At 34.5% G+C, this 21,545-nt stretch overlaps 1 protein-coding gene across 11 annotated transcripts in view; it reads right to left on the bottom strand.

Moving 5' to 3' along the window:
• CCDC18 (coiled-coil domain containing 18) overlaps nucleotides 1–21,545 on the bottom strand; it is a 137,295-nt gene that overhangs the window by 75,854 nt on the left and 39,896 nt on the right. For all 11 annotated transcript variants that reach the window (XM_057543682.1, XM_057543696.1, XM_057543676.1 and 8 more), the window contains 2 exons: nucleotides 4,641–4,775; nucleotides 4,392–4,469 (listed from right to left, as the gene is read on the bottom strand). In XM_057543682.1, the coding sequence (XP_057399665.1) occupies nucleotides 4,392–4,469; nucleotides 4,641–4,775 (213 nt within the window). The remainder of the gene's footprint in view (nucleotides 1–4,391; nucleotides 4,470–4,640; nucleotides 4,776–21,545) is intronic.

Below are 21,545 nucleotides of genomic sequence, written 5' to 3'. Positions count from 1 at the left end.
GCTAAAAATGCTATAGTGCGAATATTCTGAATATGCTGAAGTCACTAAGAAAATGAAATGTTTTTGTCGGCTAATGAAAAAAAAACTTAGGTAAGAAGGAGAAGGCTGCTTTTGCTCTGAATCAGTGAAAACATTTTCAGAAAGGCAGCAGTGTAACTTGGTTCAAGTGTTCATAAAGCTGCAAATGCTTCACGCTACCTCAACATTAAAGAGCGAATGATGGGCTTCCCTGGTGGCGCAGTGGTTGAGAATCCGCCTGCCAATGCAGGGGACACGGGTTCGAGCCCTGGTCTGGGAGGATCCCACATGCCACGGAGCAACTAGGCCCGTGAGCCATAATTACTGAGCCTGCGCATCTGGAGCCTGTGCTCCGCAACAAGAGAGGCCACGATAGTGAGAGGCCCGCGCACCGCGATGAAGAGTGGCCCCCGCTTGCCACAACTAGAGAAAGCCCTCGCACAGAAACGAAGACCCAACACAGCCATAAATAAATAAATAAATAAATAAATAAATAAATATTTAAAAAAAAAAAAGAGCGAATGAGCAAAGAGCAACTCAAATTCAGTAAAATTTTTCAGAGTTTGTACACATGCTCCATATCCCATCTGTTAATAAGATTCATTCTTGTCTTGTTCCTTTCTTTTCCTTACTGTATTTCTAAGCTTCTCGGGAGTATTTTTTTTTTCTTTCCTCAACGTTAATAGCATTCTAGTAAGTAGTCATGAAAGTGTGAAAGAAATTTCAACAAGATAAGGAGAAAAAGAAAAATGTTCCCTCTTGCAGATACTATTCTACATCATGAAATTATCTTTGCAACTCTTATTTCTAAAAAGAGGCACAACTGAAAGACACAGTTTTCAAAGCCTGCCCCTATAGCGTGTGAATATAACCATTAACAGTTAAAAAGCTTACAATTTTGATTAATTATCTTTGTTAATAAACTGTTGCCCTAATAATAATTTTTAAAGTCTTTTATGAGAGGCATAAATATTTACAAGTTTTCTCTATTAAGCATGAGAATAAGCATTGGTACTTGTATCATCTTCCACACACAGAAAAAAAAAAAATCTATGACTGTCAGAACATCACATGTGATAAAAATTAACAACATAAAAACTCAATCAGGCAAGATTCATCACTAGATGTTAAAACCATTGGTCACTAGTTTGTTGAGGGACAGGAATTTGAACATGGCCTCAAAGAATCACTCTATGTATTGCTTATTAATTATAAAGGAAAAATTATGCCCTTAAAATAGTGAGATCTAGCAGTAACCACCTTAAATAATAGGTGTCAAGATTGGCAAAGCCAATAATGGGGTGGTGTGACATTATGTGCCTCCTGATGTGAAGCAGTGGGAAGGACACAGTATAACCCACAGTATAATCCACAATTGTGGTGTATGTGCTATTACAGTTGACCTAGACTTTTCCAAAGATTCAGTGTCGTGAAGAATAGGAGACAGTGAGTTTAGGGGAATCTAAAAAGCCAAAAGCAAAACATGAATTATGATTGCATTATAAATTGGGGAAAGAAAAGGAACAAGCTAAAGTAGTGTCTCTCACAATTTAATGTTCATACAAATCACCTGGACACCCTAATTCAGTACCAGAGCCAGCTCTAGGGTGAGACAAAGGAGGTTCTAGGGCTCAAAGTTTAAGGAGGTACTCACTCTCAGGATCATGCAAATGCATACCCTTCACTTGTACAACCCAGAGAGTAAATGTCTCCTTAAATTGTATGCCAGAGGCACCTCCCTTGCTTCACCTTAGTTCCAGCTCTGTTCAGTAGGTCTGAGATATTCTGCAAGTCAAACAAGTTCCCGGGTGATAGTGATGCTCCCAGACCATGCTTTGAGTAGCAAGATTATTAAGAACATTTTTAAATAATTGGGAAATTTTCAGTATGGACAGTGTGTTGAATGGTGTTACTGAATTAATGTTGACTTTCTATGGTGTATAGAGATGGTGTAATCAGGTAGGAGAAAGTTTCTATACATAGGAGACCCAAGTTTAAGTATTAAGGGTGTAAAGTATCATGACATCTGCAACCTTCTTGCAGGTGGACTAGCAAAAAGGAAATGTGTGAGTTGGGGTGGGACTGGGTGGGTGCATGCGCATGAAGGCATGTGCATGTGTGTGCAGAGAGAGATGAAGTGAGTATGGTTAGAGTTTAAAAGACAGTAAATCTAAATGAAAGGTACACAGATGTTCTCTGTACTAGTCTTTCATTTTGTAGGTTTGAAATTTTTCAAAATAAAATTTAATTAAAAATAAATTAATTAAAACTAATAAATAATAAAAACCAAAACATCTACTACTCTGTTGGACTTCTCATTTGAACAAAGAGCTTGAGACACTAAATCTCATACAAATAAACATCATTCACTGTGTACAAACTACTCATAAATATACATGTATATATATATGTACGTGAATGAATAGAATCAAAACAAAGACACTGCTCTGCTAAACCAAAGAACCTCCTCGGGGGCATATTCTGGAGGCAATCACATAGGGGCTCTACGCTACCTACTTTCAACAGAAGCACCTAAAGCTAGTCTTTTTTGTTTATTTTTTTTCTACTTATAACTTTTACTTTCTTTGGGGAAATAAAACACACACAAAAATCCAGAGTGGAAAATAAAAGCAAAGCAAAACAAATAAAATAAACAAATGAAATTGCTAATAAGCACCATCTCAATTTTCTATTTAATAGCAGCTAACATAATTGCTTTAATTTATTGGTTTTTTGTTACCAGTTCATAAACTTCCCATCAGTCTTCCAGCTATCATTATCATACTTCTATAAGTGATATAACTTTAAACTGATCCTTATAACTCTCCTGCAGATAGAAAATTTCATAATTTTTTATGCAAAGAACAAACTGAGGCATGCAGAGGGACATGGCCAAAAGTCAAGAAAGAAGGTGGTAATGACATAATCAAGAAAAGAAGACTAGATTTCAAACTTCTACTTGATATGTTAGAATCATTTAGGGAATTCCCTGGCAGTCCAGTGGTTAAGACTCGGTGCTTTCGCTGCTGAGGGCCCAGGTTCCACCCCTGGCAGGGAACTAGGATCCCACAGACCGCGCGGTGCATCTCAAAGAAAAAGAAAAAAAAAAAAGAAAGAAAAGAATCATTTAGTATAGCTTCAATGAAAGCAAATCTACTAAAGGTACCAAAGGAATAAAACCTAACATCATAATTCATTCTTTAGCTGATTTCCTTCCTGTCTCATATCTGATTATTAACAAATGAAAATAACTTACTAGATGACTGGCTAGATGTATTAGGTAATTTAATGAAAAACAGGAGTTAAGTGGCAATATGGATTTTATTTAATGAAATTATATCATGCCTACAACCTTTGTACAATAATAATTTTTTAAATATTAATGATCTTAGAGGTTATTTTTACATGAGGAAATGAACTGACATGGCATTAAATGTTAAAAGTTTTGGAGAATACTATAGGAAAGTTATGGATAAATATATAATTGGGTTTACGAGGGTATACATGGTCACAAAATGGATGAAAAACAGAGTACTAGGCAAAAAGTAAATAACACTGGATTTTTAAAATATCCTTTATATTTAATCCACATATGACAGAATGAAGGTCACAGCATATTTGAAACTATTTTTAGCACTAAAAATGCAAAGGAGAAAACACTGAATATATAGTAATTACTTAGCAAACTCTGAGTAACTTAGTATGTGCTAAGTATTTTATGTACCTCATTTCATTTAATCCTCAAACCCACCTTCTTCTAGGGCATTGTGATCCCTATTTTACTGATGAAGAAATTAACGTTCAGAGTTTAAATAACCTAGCCAAGGTTACAGTCAGTTAATAAGCACACTGAAGCCAGAACTAAAACCCAAGTCAGTTTAGCTTCAAAGTCCATGCTTTTAAACATAAGGTTATCCTAGACACAAAACTGTATTTTACCCAGAAATTCTGGATTTATTCCCTATTTAATCATATAGCAGAACTGGTAAAAAGAAGCAAAACTGTATTGTTTGTAGTTTCATCTCTGTCCACTTCCTTTGTTAAGTTTTTACTGGTAATGTTAGTAAGTAGCTACGGTTTAAAAAATACATTTTTGTTAAAAAACAAATCTTTCTTAAGGTATTATAAAAAGAAAAGAGGTTAATCTACAAACTAGATTATCAACTATCAAATAATTAAGATCATAATTCACAATGAAAAATATACTACTTAAAGAAACTAAGTTCATTGACTTATGTAAAATTTTTACCACTTTATTTTTATGTAAATGTTTTTTTTACAATTTATAGAGAAAACTAAAAAGCCACAGGAATGTCTCCATTAAGAAAATAAATAAATAAAAAGAAAAAATTTTAAAGTATTAGCATACTAGCCTTGATTGTTTCTTCAGATACTTGGTTCTGTAATGTTTTCAAAGCTTCATCTTTCTTCATATTTTCCTTTTCCATTTCCTGAAAACATACAGATTGGTAGCAAAAATATACGTACGTGTATAAATAGTTTAGCATTAGTAACAGGTTGTTAAACAACTGATTTGATTAGAATTAAAGTTATGTTAAAAGAAACATAAACTTAAAATACTGGTCAGCTTTTAAACAGCACTTTTATAAAGATGATTTTACCCCTTTGCTTTCCGTCAAGAGTCTGTCTAGTGATTCAAGGTGATGTTGTTTACATATTATATCTTGCTGCAACATGGACATAGTCTTTTCTTGTTCTTTAAATTGTTGTTCTTTTTTCTCTAGTTGAGATTCAAGCTAAACATAGAAACAGGATTTATTAATTTTCATATTATTTTTTTTAAATTTGAAACATTTTAAATACAGTCGACCCTTGAACAAGACAGTTTTAAACTGCCTGAGTCCACTTATACATGGATTCTTTTCAATAAATATGTACTACAGCACTACACCATCAGCGGTTGGTTGAATCCACAGATGGGAACTATGGAAAGGAAGGGTTGACAGTAAAGTTATATGTGGATTTTCAACTGCACAAGGGTTGGCACCCCTAACTCCCAAATTGTTCAAGGGTCAACTGTACACAGAAAAAACATAACACTCACAATTTAAATTACTACTGAAATTACATAGCTTATTGCATTTTGCCAAATTTCCTTCAGTTTCTCTCCTTTTAGAGAAGAAATGAAATCACAAGTCCATGTCTTATCCCTTCCCTCCCTCACCAATACTATGTTGAAATTGTTCTATATCATTCTCTGGTGTGTTTCATTCTCATACATGTTTTTTGTGCTTCTAACTATATATGTAGATCCATGAACAATATGTAACATAATTTTGTTTTGAAAATTCATAGGGCTTCCCTGGTGGCGCAGTGGCTGAGAATCTGCCTGCCAATGCAGGAGACACGGGTTTGAGCCCTGGTCTGGGAAGATCCCACATGCCGCAGAGCAACTAAGCCCGTGAGCCACAATTGCTGAGCCTGCGCGTCTGGAGCCTGTGATCCGCAACAAGAGAGGCCGCGATAGTGAGAGGCCCGTGCACCGCGATGAAGAGTGGCCCCCACTTGCCACAACTAGAGAAAGCCCTCGCACAGAAACGAAGACCCAACACAGCCATAAATAAATAAATAAATAAAATTAAAAAAAAAATTCACATAGACAATATCAACACTTCTGCAAGTTTCAGCAACTTATTTTTTTCACTTAATAGTTTTAAATATTTATTCATGTATCCATATGTGGATCTAGTTCATATTTTTATGATAATACAGTATTCCACTGTAACAACAAACTAGTTTGTTCATTCTTCTACTCAGAAACAGTTAGATATTGCTTTTTCACTATTAAGATAATGTTCCAATAACATCCTTTGTACATGTCTCTTTAAACACATGTATTAGAGTTTCTTTAGAACATACCACCTAGAAGTGGACTTCCTGGTTGTAGGATATGCACATTTCTAACTTCATTAGGTATTTCTCTTCAAAGTGCATCAAAACTTATACTTTCACTAGAAATGTGTAAGTCTCACTCCTTACAACTTCACCACTAATTGATTGGTGTTATCAAATGTCCAAAAAATTTTGTGAGGACAAAACATGAGTAAACTGGTATGTTTATATGTATATTTGTGCATATACACAGTGTATAAAAATTATACATATGTGATAATAGCAGCAACAGGTTAACTAGAAAATACTAAAACCAAAGAACTGTGAAATGAAAACACTCAAATGAAAATAAATAACATATCAGAAATTAGAGGAACAGAAAGAAAAAAGATTGAAGAAAGTGAACAGAACATAAGGGACCTGTTGGACACCATCAAACACACCAGTATGCACATCATGGAAGTCCCAGAAGGAAGGGAGAAAGAGAGAGAGAATATTTGAAGAAATAATGACTGAAAATGCCCCAAATTCGATGAAATACATGATATAAACATCCAAGAATCTCAACAAAATCCAAGTAAGTTGAACTCAAAAAGACCCACAATGAGACACATTATAATCAAACTTTCAAAAGACAATGACAAGAACTTCCCTGGTGGTCTAGTGGTTAAGACTCCAAGCTCCCAACACAGGGGGCACTGGTTCGATCCCTGGTCCCCTGGTCGGGGAACTAAGATCCCACATGCCACGTGGCACAGACAAAAAAAAAAAAAGAAAAAGAAAAAGACAATGATAAAGAGAGAATCTTGAAGCAGCAAGAGATAAGCAAATCACCACATATAAGGGATCCTCAATAAGATTACATGCAGATTTCTCATCAGAAACTTTGAGGGTCAGGAGACAGTGGGCTGATATTCAAAAGAAAAAAAAATAACTGTCTACAAAGAATCCTCTATCTGGCAAAACTGTTCTTCAAAAGCGAGGGAGGAATTAAGACATTCTCAGATAAAAGTTGAGGGAGGCTGTGACCATTAGACATGCCCCGCTAGAAATACTCAAGGGAATTCTGCAAGGTGAAATGAAGGAACACTAGATGGTAACCTGAAGCCATATGGAGAAATAAAAATCTTCATAAAGATAAATACATGGGCAATTGTAAAACCTAGCATTATCGTAACAATGGATTGTAGCTTCCACTTTTTGTTTTCTAAATGATTTAAGAGACTAATACAAATAAAGGAAAAAAAAAAGTTATTAGTGCAAAAGTTAGTATTACTGTAACTTTAGTTTGTAACTCCAAATCTTGTTTTCTACAAAAGAGACTAATCCTTTTGAAGGAATTACCAGTTTGTGTTTTGGGGCACACAATGTATAAAGATGTAAGTTTGTGACAAAAGGTGTGGAGATAAAGCTATAAAGGAACAGAGTTTTTGTATGTTATTGAAATTTGAGTGGCATAAATTCAAATTAGAGTGTTATAACTTTAGGATGTTAAATGTAATCCCCATGGTAACCACAAAGGAAATAGCTATAAAATATAGACAAATGGAAATGAGAAAGGAATTTTAAAATTTCACTACAAAAAATCAACTAAATTCAAAAGAAGACAGTAATGTAGGAAAAGAGGGATAAAAAAGCTATAAGGCATATAGAAAACAAAGAGCAAGATGACAGAAGTCCCTCCTTATCAGTAATTACTTTAAATGTAAATAGATTAAACTCTCCAAGAGACACAGATTGGTAGAATGGAGAAAATCACACATCCACCTATATGTTGTCTAAAAGAGACTCATTTTATTTTTCATTTTTTTGAATTTTATTTTTTTATACAGCAGGTTCTTATTAGTCATTAATTTTATACACATCAGTGTATACATGTCAACCCCAATCGCCCAATTCATCACACCACCATCCCCACCCCCCTGCGGCTTTCCCCCCTTGGTGTCCATACATTTGCTCTCTACATCTGTGTCTCAACTTCTGTCCTGCAAACTGGTTCATCTGTACCATTTTTCTAGGTTCCACATACATGCGTTAATATATGATATGTTTTTTTCTCTTTCTGACTTACTTCACTCTGTATGACGGTCTCTAGATCCATCCATGTCTCAACAAATGACCCAATTTCATTCCTTTTTATGGCTGAGTAATATTCCATTGTATATATGTACCACAACTTCTTTATCCATTCGTATCTCAATGGGCATTTAGGTTGCTTCTGTGACCTGGCTATTGTAAATAGTGCTGCAATGAACTTTGGGATGCATGTGTCTTTTTGAATTACGGTTTTCTCTGGGTATATGCCCAGTAGTGGGATTGCTGGATCATATGGTAATTCTATTTTCAGTTTTTTAAGGAACTTCCATACTGTTCTCCATAGTAGCTGTATCAATTTACATTCCCACCATCAGTGCAAGAGGGTTCCCTTTTCTCCACACCCTCTCCAGCATTTGTCGTTTGTAGATTTTCTGATGATGCCCATTCTAACTGGTGTGAGGTGATACCTCATTGTAGTTTTGCTTTGCATTTCTCTAATAATTAGTGATGTTGAGCAGCTTTTCATGTGCTTCTTGGCCATCTGTATGTCCTCTTTGGAGAAATGTCTATTTAGGTCTTCTGCCCATTTTTGGATTGGGTTGTTTGTTTCTTTAATATTGAGCTGCATGAGCTGTTTATATATTTTGGAGATTAATCCTTTGTCCGTTCTTTCATTTGCAAATATTTTCTCCCATTCTGAGGGTTATCTTTTCGTCTTGTTTATGGTTTCCTTTGCTGTGCAAAAGCTTTTAGGTTTCATTGGGTCCCATTTGTTTTTGTTTTTATTTCCATTACTCTAGGAGGTGGATCAAAAAAGATCTTGCTGTGATTTACATCAAAGAGAGTTCTTCCTATGTTTTCCTCTAAGAGTTTTATAGAGTCTGGTCTTACATTTAGGTCTTGAATCCATTTTGACTTTATTTTTGTGTATGGTGTTAGGGAGTGTTCTAATTTCATTCTTTTACATGTAGCTGTCACCAGTTTTCCCAGCACCACTTATTGAAGAGACTGTCTTTTCTCCATTGTGTATCCTTGCCTCCTTTGTCATAGATCAGTTGACCATAGGTGCGTGGGTTTATCTCTGGGCTTTCTATCTTGTTCCATTGATCTATGTTTCTGTTTTTGTGCCAGTACCATATTGTCTTGATTACTGTAGCTTTGTAGTATAGTCTGAAATCAGAGAGACTGATTCCTCCCGATCAGTTCTTTTCCCTCAAGACTTCTTTGGCTATTCAGGGTCTTTTGTGTCTCCATACAAATTTTAAGATTTTTTGTTCTAGTTCCGTAAAAATTGCCATTGGTAATTTGATAGGGATTGCATTGAATTTGTAGATTGCTTTGGGTAGTATAGTCATTTTCACAATATTCATTCTTCCAATCCAAGAACATGGTATATCTCTCTATCTATTGGTATCATCTTTAATTTCTTTCATCAGTGTCTTACAGTTTTCTGCATACAGGTCTTTTGTCTCCCTAGGTAGGTTTATTCCTAGGTATTTTATTCTTTTTGTTGCAGTGGTAAATGGGAGTGTGTCCTTAATTTCTTTTTCAGATTTTTCATCATTAGTGTATAGGAATGCAAGAGATTTCTGTGCATTAATTTTGTATCCTGCAACTTTACCAGATTCATTGATTAGCTCTAGTAGCTTTCTGGTGGCATCTTTAGGATTCTCTATGTATAGTATCATGTCATCTGCAAACAGTGACAGTTTTACTTCTTCTTTTCCAATTTTTATTCCTTTTATTTCTTTTTCTTCTCTGACTGCCGTGGCTAGGACTTCCAAAACTATGTTGAATAATAGTGGTGAGAGTGGACATCCTTGTCTCATTCCTGATCTTAGAGGAAATGCTTTCAATTTTTCACCACTGAGAATGATGTTTGCTGTGGGTTTGTCGTATATGGCCTTTATTATGTTGAGGTAGGTTCCCTCTATGTCCACTTTCTGGAGATAAAATAGACTTTAAAATAAAGAATGTTACAAGAGACAAGGAAGGACACTACATAATGATCAGGGGATCAATCCAAGAAGAAGATATAACAATTATAAATATAGATGCACCCAACATAGGAGCACCTCAATACATAAGGCAACTGCTAACAGCTATAAAAGAGGAAATTGACAGTAACACAATCATAGTGGGGGACTTTAACACCTCACTTACACCAATGGACAAATCATCCAAAATGGAAATAAATAAGGAAACAGAAGCTTTAAATGACACAACAGACCAGATAGATTTAATTGATATTTATAGGACATTCCATCCAAAAACAGCAGATTACACTTTCTTCTCAAGTGCGCACAGAACATTCTCCAGGGTAGATCACATCTTGGGTCACAAATCAAGCCTCAGTAAATTTAAGAAAATTGAAATCATATCAAGCATCTTTTCTGACCACAACGCTATGAGATTAGAAATGAATTACAGGGGAAAAAAAGTAAAAAACACAAACACATGGAGGCTAAACAATATGTTACTAAATAACCAAGAGATCACTGAAGAAATCAAAGAGGAAATCAAAAAATACCTAGAGACAAATGACAATGAAAACACGACGATCCGGGACTTCCCTGGTGGCACAGTGGTTAAGAATCCGCCTGCCAATGCAGGGGACATGGGTTCGAGCCCTGGTCCGGGAAGATCCCACGTGCCGCGGAGCAACTAAGCCCGTGCGCCACAACTACTGAGCCTGTGCTCTAGAGCCCGCGAGCCACAACTACTGAAGCCCGTGCGCCTAGGGCCCATGCTCCGCAACAAGAGAAGCCACCAAAATGAGAAGCCCACGCACCGCAACGAAGAGTAGCCCCCACTCGCCGCAACTAGAGAAAGCCCGCATGCAGCAGCGAACAATGAAGCCAAAACTAACTAAATAATTTATATTTAAATAAATAAATTTAAAAAAAGAAAAAACAAGATCATCCAAAACCTATGGGATGCAGCAAAAGCAGTTCTAAGAGGGAAGTCTATAGTTATACAAGCCTACCTCAAGAAACAAGAAAAATCTCAAATAAACAATCTAACCTTACACCTAAAGGAACTAGAGAAAGAAGAACAAACAAAATCCAAAGTTAGCAGAAGGAAAGAAATCAAAAAGATCAGAGCAGAAATGGAATAGAAACAAAGAAAACAATAGCAAAGATCAATAAAACTAAAAGCTGGTTCTTTGAGAAGATAAACAAAATTGATAAACCATTAGCCAGACTCATCAAGAAAAACAGGGAGAGGACTCAAATCAATAAAATTAGAAATGGAAAAGAAGTTACAACAGACACCGCAGAAATACAAAGCATCCTAAAAGACTACTACAAGCAACTCTATGCCAATAAAATGGACAACCTGGAAGAAATGGACAAATTCTTAGAAAGGTATAACCTTCCAAGACTGAACCAGGAAGAATTAGAAAATATGAACAAATCAATCACAAGTAATGAAATTGAAACTGTGATTTAAAATCTTCCAACAAACAAAAGTCCAGGACCAGTTGGCTACACAGGTGAATTCTATCAAACATTTACAGAAGAGCTAACACCCATGCTTCTAAACTCTTCCAAAAAATTGCAGAGGAAGGAACACTCCCAAACACATTCTATGAGGCCACCATCACCCTGATGCCAAAACCTGACAAAGATACTACAAAAAAAGAAAATTATAGACCAATATCACTGATGTATATAGATGCAAAAATCCTCAACAAAATACTAGCAAACAGAATCCAACAACACATTAAAAGGATCATACACCATGATCAAGTGGGATTTATCCCAGGGATGCAAGGATTCTTCAATATAGGCAAATCAATCAATGTGATACACCATATTAACAAATTGAAGAATAAAAACCATATGATCATCTCAATAGATGCAGAAAAAGCTTTTGACAAAATTCAACACCCATTTATAATAAGAGACTCATTTTAGATCCAAAGATACTAATAGATAAAAAATGAAAGGATGGGAAAAGATAGTCCACGCAAATAGTAACCAAAAAGGAGCAGGGATACCTATAGTAATATCAGACAAATCATACTTTAAATTTAAAAAGATTATGAGACAAAGACAGATAATATATATTAATATAAGGTTATTACAATATAGCAATAAGATATAACAATTACAAACACTTATAGACCAAAGACAGACTTTCAAAATATATGAAGCAAAAACAGACAGCATTGAAGTGAAAAATAGACAGTTCTACAATAATACTTGGAGACTTCAATAGCCTATTCTCAATAATATGTAGAACAACCAGAGAGAATATAAGTAAGGAAAGAGAGGACTCAACACAATAAACAATATTTAATAAACATATAATAAATAACATATTTAATAGACATGCACAGCTCACTCTACCCCAAAACAATAAAATATACATTCTTCTCAAGTACACACTGGATACTTTCCAGGACAGACAATATGTTAGGCTACAAATTTAAGTCTCAATAAATTTTACAAGACAGATATCATACAAAGTATATTCTCCAACCACAATGAGATGAAGTTAGAAATCAACAACAAAAGGAAAATTGGAAAATTCACAATATTGTGATATTTATTAAACAATACATTTAAAAATAACCAATGAATCAAAGAAGAATTCACAAGGGAAATTAGAAACTACTTAGAAACGAATGAAAACAAAAACACAACTTACGAAAACTCACAGGACTCAGCAAAAACAATGTTTAGGGGGTAATTTATAGCTATAAATGCTTACATTAAAAAACAAGGAAGATCTCAAGTCAATAACCTAACTTTAAAAGATAAGAAACAAGAAAAAGAACAGAATAAACCCAAAACTAGCAGAAAGAAGGAAAAATAAAGATTACAGTAAAGATCAACAAAATAGAGAACAGAAAAACAATGAAGAATATCAATGAAATGAAAAATTGGTTCTTCAAAAAAATAAACAAAATTGACAAATCTTTAGGTGGTCAAAAAAAGAGGACTGAATATTACCAAAAGCAGAAATATAAGTAGGAATATTATTATCAATTCTACAGAAATAAAAAAAAGATCATAAGAAAGTACAATGAATAATTGTATACCAACAAGTTGGATAATCTAGATGAAATGGACAAATTCCTAGAAACACAAAACCTACAAAGACTCTATCATGAAGAAACAGATAATCTGAACAGACCTATAAATAGTAAGGAGATTGAATGGGAAATCAAAAATCTCCCAACTAAGAAAAGCCCTGAACCTGCTTGCTTTATTGATGAATTCTACCAAACACATAAAAAAGAACTAATACCAATCCTCCTCAAATGTTTCCAAAAAATTAAGGAGAGAATACTCCCTAATACTGTAAGACCAGCATTAACCTGAAACGAAACCCAGACATTACAAGAAAAGAAAACTACAGACAAACATCTGTTATGAGCACTGATGCAAAAATCCTCAACAAAATGCTAACAATCCAAATTCAGCAGCATAGTAAAAGGATTAAACACAGTGACCAAGGGGAATTTATTCCTGGAATGCAATGAAAATTGATCAATGTTATATGCAATATCAACAGAATGAAAGAAAAAAAACACACATGAGCATCTCGATTGATGCAGAAAAAACATTTGACATAATTGAACACCCTATCATGATAAACACTCTCAACAAATTAGTAACAGAAGGAAACTACCTTCACATAATAAAAGCCTTATATGAAAAACCTACAGCTAACATACTCAATGGTGAAAGACTGAAAGCTTTTCCTCTATGCTCAGGAACAAAAAAGGATGCCCCTCTCACCACTTCTATTCAACATAATACTGGAAGTTCCAGCCAGAGCTATTAGGCAAGAAAAAGAAATAAAAGACATCCAAGTTGGAAAGGAAGAAGTAAAATTATTTATTGGTAGATGATATGATCTTATACCTAGAACACCCTAAAGATTTCACACAATAAAACTATTAGAACTGATAAATGAAATCAGAAAAGTAGAGGATGAAATTCAACACACAAAAGTCAGTTGCATTCCTATATGTGAACAATGAACAATCTGAAAAGAAAATTACAAAAACAATTTCATTTACAATAGTATCAAAAAGAATAAAATACTTAGGAATTAACCAAGGAGGTGAAAGACTTGTACAATTAAAATTACAAAACACTGATGAAAAGAATTGAAGAAAACGTAAATAAATAGAAACATATTCCACGTTCATGGATTAGAAGACGTAATATTGTTAAAATGTCAATATTACCCAATGCAATACAATCCCTAGCAAAATCCCAATGACATTTTTTGCTGAAACAGAAAAACCCATCCTAAAGTTCATATGAAATCTCAAGGGACCCTGAACAGCCAAAACAGTCTTGAAAATGAACAAAACTTGAGGACCCTCACTTCCTGATTTCAAATCTATTACAAAGCTACAGTAATAAAAACTGTGATTTCGCATAAGACAGACATATAGACCAATGGAATAGAATCAAGAGCCCAGAAATAAATTCTCACATATATGGTCAAATGATTCTGACAAGGGTGCCAAGATCATTCAGTGGGGGGAAAGGACAGCCCTTTCAACAAATGGTGCTGAGAAAACTGGATATCCACATGCAAAAGAATGAAGTTGGACCCACAGCTAGCACCATATATAAAAATTAACTCAAAATGGACCAAAGACCTAAATGTAAGACCTAAAAAAATAAAACTCTTAGAAGGAAACATAGAAAAGCTTCACAACATAGAACCAAAGCTTCACGACATTGGATTTGGTAATAATTTCTTAAATATGACACCAAAGGTATAGGCAACAAAAGAAAAAATAGACAAACTGGACTTCATGAAAATTCTAATATTCTGTGCATCCGAAGACACTCTCAACAGAGTAAAAAGGAAACCCACAGAATGGGAGAGAATATTTGCAAATCACATACCTTGATAAGGGATCAATATCAGAATATATGGAAAAGTCCTAAAACTCAATAACTACATAAAAACAACCCTATTAAAAAATGGGTAAAGGAAATGAATAGACATTTCTTCAAAGAAGATATATGACTAGACAACAAGCACATGAAAAGATTCTCAGCATCACTGATCATTAGGGAAATGCAAATCAAAACTACAATGAGATACCACCTCACAGTCATTAGGATGGCTACTGTTAAAAACCAGAAAACAAGTGTTTACAAGGATGTGGAGAAATTGGAACACTTGAGCGCTATTGGTGGGAATGTAAAACGGTATAGCTGCTGTAGAAATCAGTATGGTGGGTCCTCAAAAAATTAAAAACAGAATTACCATATTATCAGCAATTCCACTTGTGCATGTATACTCAAAATAATTTAAAGCAGGGTCACAAAGAGATATTTGTACACCCGCATGATCACAGCAGCATCATTCACAACAGCTAAAATGTGGAAACAAACCAAGTGGCCATCAACAGATGAATGGATAAGCAAAATGTGCTATATACATACAATGGAATATTATTCAGCCTTACAAAGGAAGGAAATTCTGCAATATGCTGCAACATGGATGAACCTTGAGAACATTATGCTAAGTGAAACAAACCAGTCATAAAAAGACAAACACTATATGATTTCACTTACATGAGGTACTTAGAGAAGGCAAAATCATAGAGACAGAAAGTAGAATAGTGATTGCCAAGAGTTGGGGGGAGAGAAGAATAGGGAGTTATTGTGTACTCTAATGAGTATAGAGATTCAGTTCTACAAGATGAGAAGAATTAAGAGGATAAATGGTGGTGATGGTTGCACAACAATGTTAATGTATTTAATACCACTGTACACTTAAAAATGGTTAAGATAACATAAATTATAACATCAATAACACTAATACTGATAATACTAACCACAATAAAAAGTTTGAAAAATATTAAATAACTTTAGAATTTTTTCTTAAAACATGAATATAAGACAGATATCATACAAAGTATATATTTAATTTCATGAATAAACAAGACTAAATGATGTTATAACCATAGATTTTCATAGAAGCTGACCCATCAATTATCAGGGAGGCCCTTGGACAGACCTATCATGCCAATTCTCTGCAGCAGTTCAGTATTTGAGATATCAAATATAATATCTTCCTAGAATTTCTGCCATTTTCAAATTAAACTTTGAAGAATTTATCAGGGATAAACTCATCTGAAAAATATTTTTTATCTTCTGAGTCAGTAGTTTCATTTTTGAGACTCTATTATAAAAAAATATTCTAAAATAAGAAAAAAATAGCTTACAATAAAGTTTACTGAAAATTAATTATAATCCTAAAAAACAGAAAAGTCAAATAGCAACCATTCTGTAAAACGAAGCTATTAAAAATTGTTTACGTGTTTGTGTATATGTGTACTATAAACATGTAAGTGTGCAAAGATGCAGAGAAACTGGTCTGAAAGACATAAACTAAGATTGTAACAATGATTCTAGGGTGGGAGACCTTTTAAAACTTCATTTACATTCATTTTTTGGGTGTATGATTCTGAGGTTTTTTTAATACATGCATAGATTCATAAAACTCCCATCACAATCAGGATACAGAATGATTCCTTCACTCTCAAGATCCCTCATGTTAATCTTTTACAGCAGCGGTCCCCAACCTTTTTGGCACCAGAGGCCAGTTTCGTGGAAGACACTTTTTCCACGGATGGGGGTGGGGGGGATGGTTTCGGGATGATTCAAGTGCATTAAATTTATTGTGCACTTTATTTCTATTATTATTACATTGTAATATATAATGCAATAATTATACAATTCACCATAATGCTGACAGGAGGTGGAGCTCAGGTGGTAATGCAAGCAATGGGGAGTGGCTGTAAATACAGATGAAGCTTTGCTCGCTCACCCGCCGCTCACCTCCTGCTGTGAGGCCCGGTTCCTAACAGGTACCATTCCGTGGCCCGGGGGTTGGGGACACTTGCTTTATAATCAGCTCTCCACCCTCCCCAACACCTGGCAACCAATAAAATGATCTTTATCCTATAGCTTTTGACTTTATTGAGAATGTCAAAGAAATAGAATTATATACATTTTGCAATTGGCTCCTTTCCATTAGCATAAAGCCTTGTAGATTTACCCATGTTTTCACCTGAATCAACAGATTATTCCTTGTTATTACTGAGTAGTATTCCATTGTATTGAGGTACCATAGTTTACCCATTTACTCATTGAAAGACACTGGGTAGTTTCCAGTTTTTGGCAATTATGAATAAACCTACTATAAACATTTGCAGTAGGTTTTAGTGTAAAGGTAAGTTTTCATTTGTCTAGAAGAAATATCTAAGACTGCTGGGTCATATGTTAAGTGTATAAGAAGATGTTAAGTTGTTTTAGTAGTTTTACTACTTTTCATTATCCCCAGCAATATATGAGAAAACCAGTTGTTTCACAACCTGGGTAGCACTTGCTATTGTCAGATCTTCCTTCCTCCCTTCCTTTCTACCTCTCTCTCTCAGTATTCTAACAAGAATGCAGTAGTATTTCACTGTGCATTTAATTTGCATTTCCCTAATGATGAATCAAGTTCACCATATTTTCATATGCTTATTTGCCATCTGTATATCTTTTCTGATGAAGTATCTATTCAAGTCTTTGTCCATTAAAAAAATTGGGTTACTTTCTTATTGATGAATTTTGAGAATTCTTTATATATGCTGGGTAAAAGTTCTTTGCTGGATATGTGATTTAGAAATATTTTCTCCCAGTTTATAGCTTGTCTTTTCATTCTCTTAATGTCTTTCACAGAGCATACATTTTTAATTTTGATGAATTCCAATTTATCAATTTTTCCCTTATATTGTTTTGGTTTTATATTTAAGAACTCTTGCCTAACCTAAGGTCATGAAGATTTTCTCCTATGTTTTCTTCTGAGTTTTAATATCTTTTTATTTTATATTTAAATATATGATTCACTTTGAATTAATTTTTATATAGGTATATATTGCAGCTCCATCTTTTTGCATATGGATGTCCAATTGTTCCAACACTACTCATTCAAAAACTATTCTTTCTCCATTCTGAATTGGTTTTGTACCTTTGCTAAAAATCATTTGACCATATTTGCCAGGTCTATTTCTAGACCCTATATTTTGTTCCTTTCATCTATGTGTCTATTATTTTGTTAATACCTCACTGTCTTGATTACTATAGGTTTATAGTAAGTCTTAAGATACGGTAGCATAAATCCATTAACTTTGTTCTTTTTCAAACTTGTTTTGGCTATTCTAGTTTCTATGCCTTTCCATTACAAAATTCAAAATCAGCTATCTATGTGTACAAAAAAATTTTTACTGGGATTTTGATTGGAAATGCATTAAATCGAGAGATCTGTTTAAGGTGAACTGACATCCTAAATATATTGAGACTTCCAATCCACAGAAATGGTATTTCTTTCCCTTTATTTAGGTCTTTCTTTAACATTTTGTAGTTTTCGGCATACAGATATTCCACATATTTTGTTTTATTTACATCTATGCCTTATCTCTTTGGAGCTTTGTAAATAGCAGTATTTTTAAAATTTTAGCTTCTAATTGTTCATTGCTACTACAGTTGACCCTTGAACAACGTGAGGGTTAGTGGCACCAACCCCTCCTTGAAGTCAAAAATCTGTGAATAACTTTGCAGTCTGCCCTCCATATCTGCAGTTCTGTATCCACCAATTCAACCAACTGCAGACTGTGTAGTATTACACAAACTGAAAAAAATGCGAGGATAAGTGGACCCACACAGTTCAAACCAGTGTTGTTCAAGAGTCAACTATATATAGAAATACAATTGATCTGGATGTTAACCTTGCATCCTGTGACCTTGCTCGCTCATTAGTTTTAAGGTATTTTTGTAGATTCTTTGGGATTTCCTACATAGACAATCATGTCTGAAAACAGGGATAGCTTTATTTGTTTCCTCCTGATTGAAATGGGCTTTTTAGTATGATGTTAAATAGGAGTGATGACAGCAAATATTCTTGCTCTGTTCCCAATCTTACAGGAAAGAATTAAGTGTTTCACCATTAAGATATATTACCCATAGGATTTTTTTGAAAGATGCCCTTCATAAGGTTCATGAGGTTCCCTTCTATTTCTAGTTGGCTAAGAGTTTTTATCATGAGAGAATGTTGAATTTTACCAAAAGCTTTTTCTGCATCTATTGATATGATCATGTAGGTTTTTCTGGTTTTTGGTATGCTAATATGGTAGATTACAATGATTTTTTTTTTTCTGAATGTTGAACCAGCCTTCCATTCTCAGGATAAACCTCTCCTTTCCTTTATTAAACTTTAATATCTGTGAGGTCTCTAATGATACACCCTTACTCACTCTTGATACAGGTTATTTGTGTTTTCTCTCTCTCTTTTTTTTTTACCTCATCAGACTGGCTAGAGGTTTATAAATTTTACTGATCTTTTCAAAGAACCAGCTTTAGATTTGACTGATTTTCTCTACTAATATTCTCTTTTCAAATTCCAATTTCTTTCAATTACGCTTTTTATTATCTCCATCTTTCTGTTTCTTATGGGTTAATTTTGCTCTTCTTTTCCTAGTTTCTTAATGTGGAAGTTTAGATTACTGATTTTTCTTTATTTTCTTCTAATGTATGCATTTAATGCTATAAAGCTCTATGAACTGCTCTAGTTGCATTCCACAAATTCAGATATATTGTGTTTTCATTTTCATTGTTTAAAATATTTTAAATTTCCCTTGAGACTTATTCATTGATCCATGGATTATTTAGAAGTGTGTTGTTTTACACAACATTGTAAAGCAATTATACTCCAATAAAGATATTAAAAAAAAAGTGTGTTGTCTTAGCTTCCAAATATTTGGGGAATTTCCAGATATCTTTCCGTTAATGGTTTCTAGTTTAATTCCATTATGGTCAGAAAACATACTACAGTTGACCCTTGAACAACATGGGTTTGAACAGTGCAGGTGCATTTATATGCAGATTTTTTTCAATAAATACATACAGTACTAAACGATACGTGGTTGGTTAAATCCACTGATGTGGAACTGCAGATATGGAGGCCCCACTATCGGACTTGAGCATCTGCAGATCTTCTACAGTGGGTCCTGGAACCAATCATCCATGGATACCAACAACTGTATACACGGTTTTAATTCCTTGAAATTTGATAAGGCTGATTTTATGACCTAGGGTATGGTATATCTTGGTGAATATTTCAGGTGTACTGAAGAAGAATGTATATTCTGTTGTTGGTCCAGTGGTTAAGACTCTGCACTTCCACTGCAGGGGGCATGGGTTCCATCCCTGGTTGGGGAACTAAGATCCCACATGCCGCGTAGCACGGCCAAAAATTTTTTAAAAAGAGAAAAAAAAAAAAGCTCGTTGACAGTGTTGTTCAGGTGACTTCTATATCCTTGCTGATTTTTTAATCTACTTATTCTATCGATTACAGAAAAGAGTAGTGTTGACATCTCTAACTATAATTTTGTATTAATTTCTTTCTCCTTTCAGACCTCTTCACTTTTGCTTCACGTATTTTGAAATTACTTTGTTAGGTACATATCACATTTAGGACTGTTATGTCTTCTTGGTGAACTGAGCCTTTTATCACTACATAATTTTCTATTTTATCCCCAGTAATTTTCTTTGTTCTAAAGTCTACTTTGTTTGATATTTATATTGCCACTCCAGCTTTCTTTTGATTATTGTTTGCCTGGTACATCTTTTTCCATGCTTTTTTTTTTTTTTTTTTTTAAAGGATTTTCTTATTTATTTATTTATTTATTTATTTATTTTTATTTTTGGCTGTGTTGGGTCTTTGGTTCGTGCGAGGGCTTTCTCCAGTTGCGGCAAGCGGGGGCCACTCTTCATCGCGGTGCGGGGACCGCTCTTCATCGCGGTGCGCGGGCCTTTCTCTATCGCGGCCCCTCCCGTCGCGGGGCACAGGCTCCAGACGCGCAGGCTCAGCAATTGTGGCTCACGGGCCCAGCTGCTCCGTGGCATGTGGGATCTTCCCAGACCAGGGCTCGAACCCGTGTCCCCTGCATTAGCAGGCAGATTCTCAACCACTGCGCCACCAGGGAAGCCCTTTCCATGCTTTTATACTTAACCTATCTACATCTTTATATTTAACATGGACTTCTTAAAGAGAGTATATCTGTGTCTTGTTTTTTTTAAATTCAATCTCACAATTTCAATTTTTATTTGGTGTGTTTACAACAGTTACATCTAAATTAATATCTGAGATGCCTGAATTTAAGCACACACCCTTTTATTATTAGTTTTCTCTTTGTCTCCTCTATTTTTCATTTCTGTTTCCCCTTTCCAGCCTTCTTTTAAATATATGAATATTTTCAGAATTCTATAATATTTTATTTGTTAGCATTTTATTGTATCTCTATAGTTTTTTTAGTGGTTGTTCTAGGGATTATAATATACATACAGTAGTCCCCCCTTATCCGTAGTTTCTCTTTCCAGTTTCAGTTACCCACACTCAATTGTAATATGAAAATATTAAATTCCACAAATAAACAATTCATAAGTTTTAAATATCATGCCATTCTGAGTAGCATGATTAAACCTTGAGGAAAACTCTTTCCTGCCCAGGATGTGAATCATCCCTTTGCCCAGCATATTCACACTGTATATGCTACCTGCCATTAGTCACTTAGCAGCCATCTCAGTTATCAGATTGACTGT

Source organism: Balaenoptera acutorostrata, chromosome 1 (assembly GCF_949987535.1).
Source record: "Balaenoptera acutorostrata chromosome 1, mBalAcu1.1, whole genome shotgun sequence".
NCBI lineage: Eukaryota > Metazoa > Chordata > Mammalia > Artiodactyla > Balaenopteridae > Balaenoptera > Balaenoptera acutorostrata.
Note: the sequence above shows the minus strand (reverse complement) of the source record. Positions and strands in the feature narration are given on the sequence as shown.